Source organism: Pimephales promelas, chromosome 24 (assembly GCF_988280905.1).
Source record: "Pimephales promelas chromosome 24, fPimPro1.hap1.1, whole genome shotgun sequence".
Taxonomy (NCBI): domain Eukaryota; kingdom Metazoa; phylum Chordata; class Actinopteri; order Cypriniformes; family Leuciscidae; genus Pimephales; species Pimephales promelas.
Genome location: NC_142792.1, coordinates 24,486,493 through 24,493,992, shown reverse-complemented (window position 1 = coordinate 24,493,992; position 7,500 = coordinate 24,486,493). Strand labels below are relative to the sequence as shown.

Genomic DNA, 7,500 nt, shown 5'->3' with positions numbered 1-7,500 from the left:
GGGGCTTACTTTTGACCAATCGCGTTCTTTCCTGGGGCTTACTTTTGACCAATCGCGTTTCTCTCCTGTGGCTTACTTTTGACCAATCGCGTTTCTCTCCTGTGGCTTACTTTTGACCAATCGCGTTTCTCTCCTGGCTCTGCTCCTGTGGCTTACTTTTGACCAATCGGCGACCGCTATTATTATCGTCATCTTTGCAATCTTCGCAACAGGTAAGGCTATTCTTCACGACTGTATAATCGATCATTATTTATTTATAAACAGTGTGTATTTTTAGACAATTAAACATGCCAATAAAGCTATCTAGCGTGTAATAGCACACGTTTTCTTCTGTACATATGAACCTGCAACTTTTCCATGATAAATACAGTAAAAAACATGTAACTACTGTCAAGATAATTAGCCCACCGCTAATTAAGCTATATCCTCCTTAAACCATTTTTTTTGTTCATTTAGTATTTTTTGTGTCATTACATTATTTTGAGCACAAGAAAATTTATACAAAAACTTTAAAAAAAAAAACGTTTAATTCATAAATGTTATACTATACTATGTTATACATCAGTATACATATTTATGTTATACTTTTAAATACTATGTTATACATATTTAAAAAGATATGAATAGGCAAAAACATGTTTGTTTTTTTAAATCACCAATATAATTTTTTAGGTTTCAGGATACAAATGATTCTCAATTTGATCTATTTGATGATCATATTATTATGAATTGTCATATACGCCTTTATGTTATATTTTGTGTTTCGTAGTAATCTCTGCCACAAAATCTAAATAAAACAAAACCATTTAAGCATGGCATGATATCAGCAAGATTGTACCAAGAAGTGTTATTTATTTTCTTATTAATAAGTTAATCTTACTATTTACAATTTGTACACAAGGCAATTCAAAGTGATTCACAGTTGTGTATAAAAAACAACAATAATGCTTATGAACATAATAATAATAATCATTAATTATTATAATATTATAATAATTAATTACATAAAAAACAAATACTGTAGTAAAATACTTTCAGTTGGAATATGACAGCTATGTAACGTTCTGTTTATGCCTGAGTCCTTTCAGATAATGTATGCATACCCAGTTTTACGAAGAACCTCTGAGGGTCGACTCCTTATGGGGCCAACTGAGGAGGCCAATAGAAGGGAGATCGTGTTGGCAGGGAGGGCCAGGAGTAAGGAGGAGGTCCTGGCTGAGGCCACTGCCTTTGTGAGGCAGAATGGAGGGAATCCTGGAGACCAGTTCCTGGTTCTGGCTCACTGCAAGATCCAGTTTGGGAAACACCAGGGTCAGAGGTTCCTGTGGCTGCTGGAGAACTCACTGGGGTATGCCTGCTATCTGGTCAGCAGCATTTTGAGGGAGGAGGAGAGGGACAACCCGCTGTCGGCCAACAAACACCTGTTCCTCAGATACACCTCGCAGATCAGGGAGGTTGGCGATGCTGTGGAGGTGTATCAGAAAAAACAGGCCATGCTGCTGGAGGCCCAGAGGACAGGAGACTCTGGATGTCTGATGGTGGAGTTTGGGGATTTTAAGGGTAGGTCAATGAAGGAGGTGTATGAGGACCCAAGCAAGGAGGCTCAGGCTCTCATCACCTACCTGAAGAAGGCAAAGGCCAGGCCTAACACTAACATGGCCCTTTTCAAAGCATACGTGCTGAAGAGGCAGGCTCCAGCCCACATGCCCAGCACCACTGTGCCCGTTGCATCTGTCCCCACTGCTGCTGTGCCCACTGCCACTGTGTCTGTTCCTCCTCCACCTACTGCCACTAAGAACAGGCCTCTGCTGGCAACCAATGTGAAGGCCCTGTTGGCGCGGGGGAAGCATTTATCTGCTTCACTGCTGGCACAAAAGATTTTGTCTCCAGCCAAACCCTGTAAGTAATTTGCTAGCTTTAAAATCATTACAGTATATATTATGCAGTATATATGTGTGACGAAAATACGTGTTCAACAGCTGCAGGACCACGTGTACCTCCTGCGTCTGAGTCCGCAGCCCGGAGACAGCTCTTTACATGTGGTGAGTATCACTTAACACATACAAGTGTGTTGGTGACATGTGCTTAGTGTTTTATGTTATTTTACAGACTCTGCTGCTATGGATTTTTTTGAGGAGGAAGATGACCTGGAGATGGCAACTGTAGCCTCGCAAGCTGAGGAACAACTTCCTCAAGGTATATTAATCTTAAACAATACTTTACAAACAACTACAAATAAAACAAAACAGTATTTTTAAATGACATATCATATTATTTTATTTCACAACACAGAGGAATGGCACTTCTCAGGTGTCAATCTACATTCACTCTTTGAGTGAACATCCTCAAAGGAAAAAAGAGAATTTAAAGGTGTATGTAAAAGGTTTTATTTCATTTTTTTTATCATAATCACTGACTAAAGCTCATTCTTGTCATCTCACACTTCCCCCACTCCCCTTGAAATAAGTGGCTGTTGTAGTGTTTGGTCTGCTTCGCTTTCACGCTTCACACTGATCCCATCTTTTTTTCTTCTTGTATTTCTTCTAATGGTGCTTGGATGAAAAACAGGATTATTTTCACTGCTTCCTTCCATCTTTTCATCATCATGTCATCTCTCTACTAATCATACATGCTTTGCAGTAAACCTTGTAATCGCAGTAGCTGTCCAGCAGAGCTGAGAAAGCCATGCAGTGAAAGTCTAAAACAATAAGATAATTTTGTTGTGTTTTTTTACGCTCCAGCCACTGCAGGCTCGAGAGGCCCTGCTCCTGCTCCTGCTCCCGCTCCTGCCCCCTATCCTGCTCCTCCAGCATTGTGGACCCCTGGCCAGGTGTCCCAGTCGCCTGCAGAGCTTCCTGTCCACTGGAAAGAGCAACTCCCATCTTTCCAGCAGGACTGGATCAGGAAGACTCTGTTCAGGGCCAACGTAAAAACAGGGAAGCCTGAGCTGGTGCCACATCCCAACTTCTGGTGGTACCCTCCCCAGCCCCCGACCGTCTTCACCCAGCCCCCTACTTCTCCTGATATTTTCTTCTGCCGCCCTCTGTTCCTCTGGATGCCGCTGAAGATGTGGTCCATTCCACTTGTCTGTGTCCAGCCAGCCTGCAATAACCACAAGCTGACAGCTGCTGGCCTTTATCGCACTGTGCGCAAGGTCCTGGACATAGACGGGTGGTATGACATGGCCACAGAGTATCTGGAGTGCAAAGGGTGCAAGAAGAAGTATCCAGCCTGGTCTGAAGACATCCTGGGACAGCTCGACATGGGACACCGCAGAAAATTCCCCGCCATTCTGACATACAGGTAGAACACATTCGTATTTAGAGCAATGCACTGTAATTTGTTGTACTGTATAAAATCAAATACGTTGCTTTACTGACATTGAAATAATAAGATGTGGCACTGAACATAATTATTTGACTGTCTGTAGGTACTCGTGTGACTACCGTGTAGTCATAATGATGCGGGAGAGGACCCGGGGGAACAGTGTCACACAGCTTTTCAAAAAGCTGCAGGAGCTGCACACCTCAGCGTGGTCACAGCGGACGCTGGAGTACCTCACTGTCTGTGAGCCCTTCACAGACTCCTCCATTGTTGAGCCTCCACTCTTTTCTGCGCCCCCGCCCCTCCCACCCATCCCCAAACCCAAGTGGCTGTTGTCTGTGTATGCCAGGGACGTCCTCTCGCGGCTACCTGAGGTCAAGGCCAAAATAACCTCAGTCTTTGGCTCTGTCCTCAAGATGGACTCCACCAAAAAGGTATAAAAAGTGAAGTTTGAGTAATAATAATTGTTATTATCTTAAATTTTTCTGACAATTGTTTTGTTCTACTGTTTTTAGGTCACCAAAAAACTGGCCGGCGCTGCTGCCAACACTGCTGGTTGGTGCACTAATGTTGGCAATGAGCACGGCCAGGTGTTGGTGTCAGTCCTCACAGCGGCAGAGGGGCATGGATTGTGGCCCATGGCGGTGGGTCTCATGAAGAGGTACAGGGAGGCGGGAGTGGCACCACCCGCCATCATGTATGTGGACAGAGACTGCTGCAGTCCACATGCACACAGACAGTCGCAGGTCAGAGCCATGTTCATAGAGTGGGATGAGCTCCAAGTGCGCCTAGACATTTGGCACTTCATGCGGCGCTTTGCAGCAGGTGTCATCACGGAGGCTCATCAGCTCTACGGCACCTTCATGGCTCGGCTTTCCAGGTGCATCTTTGAGCTGGATCCTGATGATGTCGCTGCTCTACGGTTGGCCAAACAGGGGGAGTTACAGGCCAGAGGAGCTGGTCCAGTCTCAGAGAAGGCTCTGGATAAGCTGATCACCAGGAAGGAGTTGGCACTGCACTGTCGGAAGCGGACCAGAGGAGTGGAGGAGACCACCTGGAGGATCAAGGCGCTCATTGATGAGATGGACAGTGAGAAGGGGAGGGACACTCTGGGTGTACCATTGCTGGACCACGAGCGAATCCAACAGGTCTGGATAGATCAGCAGAGGCACATCGCCTGTATTCAGGACCCAGAGGGCTTCCCTCTGTACCAGAAGACAGACACACTGAAGAAGGGTGGTGTGGAGCTCAGCTGCTATCGCTGTGCTCGTGGCTCCACCTCCTTGGAGTCTTTCCACCTCCATTTAAATCGCTTCATCCCAGGTAGGTTATAACTTTTATAACCTGCAAAAAACTTTAAACTTTTATAACCTATTCTGCCATACTGAATACATACGTAACATATATTTGACTTTATTTGACCTGTAGGGACCAGTGCCAGTGATGCGCATTTCCAGGCCTATCTCCTGGAAGGCCTGATGCGCTGGAACCAGGACCGGATGGATGAAGCAGTGAGGGGAAAGACTGACCTGAGGATCTACAGTAGCATTGAGAGGGAGGCAATGGACCGGCTCAGCCGCAAAGTGCTGAAGGTGTCCCTGGATGACCGCTACCAGCCTCCAGGGGCTTACACAGGTAAGAATTATTCATGTTAACTCAAACAAAAGATTATACATTATACAGGGGTATGAGTGTTTGAGTGTACATTTTTTATATTGTATTTCAAATAATTCAACTATTGGTGGAGTTATTTGTGCTTTGTTTAATTTAGGCTTAATTTGACCCTTTTTAGACTTATTTCTTTGCTTTCTTTTGCTAAAGTGAATTTGAGTGCATTTATGCTTATTATCTTCTTGTATATTATTTTCATTTATTGATCTGTTAAACTGTATCAAGCCTACAAACGATCAAACTTTGAAAAGTTTGATTGTTTTTTTGTTTCAGTTTGTTATGGACAAATAGCCACTACAGCTATAATAATGTGATAAACTTTGTATAATGTGATGTGCTTTGTATGTGTGTTCTTTTGCAGGGGAGCTGCTGGGTATGGAGTATCTGTACAGTCAGTCTGGGAAATCCCTGACTGTTATGGATAACCCAGAAGAGGAGGATCGGCTGGTGGAGCAGATGACTGATGAGGTGGTGCAGGACGAAGGCTTTGTTGAGGAGGAACCTGAGGACCTCACAGTGCCAGTACTCTATGACCTCATTGAGCCTGTCCCAGTCCACAGCAGCAGCCCCCAGACCTTCAACCCCTGTCCCTCTGCACCAGGACCATCCTCACTACATCCACCCACAGGACTGCAGCACCCTGCCCACCCTCCTCTGCAGTCTCCGCTTCTGCGCCCTGCCCAGCCTCCTCTGCAGTCTCCTCCACGGCCTTCTGTCCAGCCAAGTGCTGCCTCTGCTCCTGCAACATCAACTGGGTCCAGTGTTGCAGACCAGGCTCCTGTAAGTAAGCTTCTCATTATTAGTTTCTATTTGCTTTTGCACTCTGACATTTAACATGCTGTGTATTGTTATTGTAATAACCTGCAGGCTCCTGTTCTTGGACCCGATGGCGTTGCAGGCTGGGATAAGGTGCAGGATTTGGCTGAGTACCTGGTGTCCCTCCGTCAGGCACTCTACCTGGACGAGCAGCAGGTTACAGAGGTCATCCGTCTGTGGACTGCTCTTCCTGATGGGGACAAGAGGAAGATCCACTATCAGCCCAGACACCAGCCCAAACTGACCCACGGACGCTTCAAGGCTCCGAAAAACACAGGAGTGACACCAGGTGTGGACAGTGTGAAGAGGTGCCTGATTGGTCATCCTGGGGGGCCGGCTCAGTGGCCCAGCACCAGTCGCTTAGTTGAGGGCATGTGCATCAAACTGTGTGCACTGCACAAGTCCCCAACTAAGAAGGATGGAGTCCGTCTTCCTCGTTGGACTAAGGTGCTCGCGGATTACCACCACATCCGAGACCTGGTGCTGAACTGCCAAACTCTGATGGAGGCCACGTCACTTCAGCTGTTTATGCTGAATCAGAGGACTCTCACTCAGTGGTAAGCATGGTTTTACATTGACATTTGAAAGAAAGGGATAGCAGTTATTTATTATGAATACATTTTTTGATTGCAGGTTTAATCGAAGGGAGAACACCCAGGAAGTGACTGTCCTTACCCAGGGCCTTGCTGCAGAAGACCGCATAGCTGTGGCCAGCTCACAGCTGCCTGCTCCGCGGGAAAAGCTGGATGAGGCTCCCTCCACATCAGGGGCCCGGCACGAGTTTGTCCTTCCTCCTAACAGAGCGGGACAGGCTCCTAAGCTACGGCCGGGCAGACGACCTGCCAGTGCTACAATTGTGCGGCCAATTATCCCAGCAGCTTCTACTCCTCCCCCAGTTCCTGTGCCACTGCCCCAGTTCATTTTATTGAACACTGCGCCCACACTGCTTGCAGCTGGTGCAGGTGGCGCTTCAGCTGCTCCTCTCCTGGCTCCAACTCCAGTGTTTCCTGACGTGCGAGAGGCTCCTGCTCCCACTGCCGCAGTGTCTGTCTCCCGCTTCACTCAGAGGAACAGACGACGCAGGGCAGAAGAGGAGGCCAGTGGAGCGCAAAAAAGGAAATATGTCCGTGAAGTGGCTTTTAACAAATGCTCTAAGTGTGGCAAGCCCAAAACCAAGGAGTTCGGCCATAGCCGCTTCGGCAGTGCCACGTTTTGCCCCAGTGTCTCTGGTGGCAAATCTTTAGAGGAGTGGCTGGTAGAACAGCGCCAGCAGAAAAAACCTGAACAGCCACCTCCATAATAAAAATAATCTTCCAACACAGAAAAAAGATAGTTTGTAAATACCTGTAAATAAATATCTATGTGTAAATACGGTTATGTTCATTTTCTCTCTATCTTTCTGTAATGTCTTGTTTGTTTTATTTATATTACAGAATGTTCTATTCTATTTCTACATTGTTAGTTGTTTATTGTTGTTCATTAATATCTTGTAGTTTTAGTAAATAAATACTGTTCATTTCACTCTTATTCATTGTGCTGCTTTTAATTGCCCTGGAATGTGCAAACTGTGTTTATTCATTTTAATAAAAAAAAATTACATTTCGATATTTGTATGCATTTGTGTGTATAAAACATTTGAAGTGTCCTAAAATAAATCAGATAAATCACATCAATCAATCCCAAAACACA

At 45.6% G+C, this 7,500-nt stretch overlaps 1 protein-coding gene across 1 annotated transcript; it reads left to right on the top strand.

Annotated features, from left to right (window-relative positions):
* The first annotated feature begins 1,091 nt into the window (after positions 1-1,091).
* On the top strand, positions 1,092-7,296 carry LOC148968759 (uncharacterized). Its single transcript, XM_089126774.1, has 10 exons — positions 1,092-1,899; positions 1,980-2,042; positions 2,110-2,196; positions 2,742-3,303; positions 3,431-3,758; positions 3,840-4,647; positions 4,753-4,959; positions 5,357-5,775; positions 5,863-6,368; positions 6,445-7,296. Exons 1-10 carry the CDS (start codon positions 1,092-1,094, stop codon positions 7,109-7,111), a joined length of 4,455 nt encoding a protein of 1,484 aa, XP_088982900.1. The 3' UTR covers positions 7,112-7,296.
* Positions 7,297-7,500: the final 204 nt, after the last annotated feature.

Bases quoted from the DNA above. Each gene is read 5' to 3' on its own strand.
- LOC148968759 (XM_089126774.1), top strand. From the start codon at position 1,092: ATGTATGCATACCCAGTTTTACGAAGAACCTCTGAGGGTCGACTCCTT. The intron at 1,900-1,979 runs GTAAGTAATTTG...CGTGTTCAACAG, and splicing joins TTTGTCTCCAGCCAAACCCT to CTGCAGGACCACGTGTACCT. The intron at 5,776-5,862 runs GTAAGTAAGCTT...AATAACCTGCAG, and splicing joins GTGTTGCAGACCAGGCTCCT to GCTCCTGTTCTTGGACCCGA.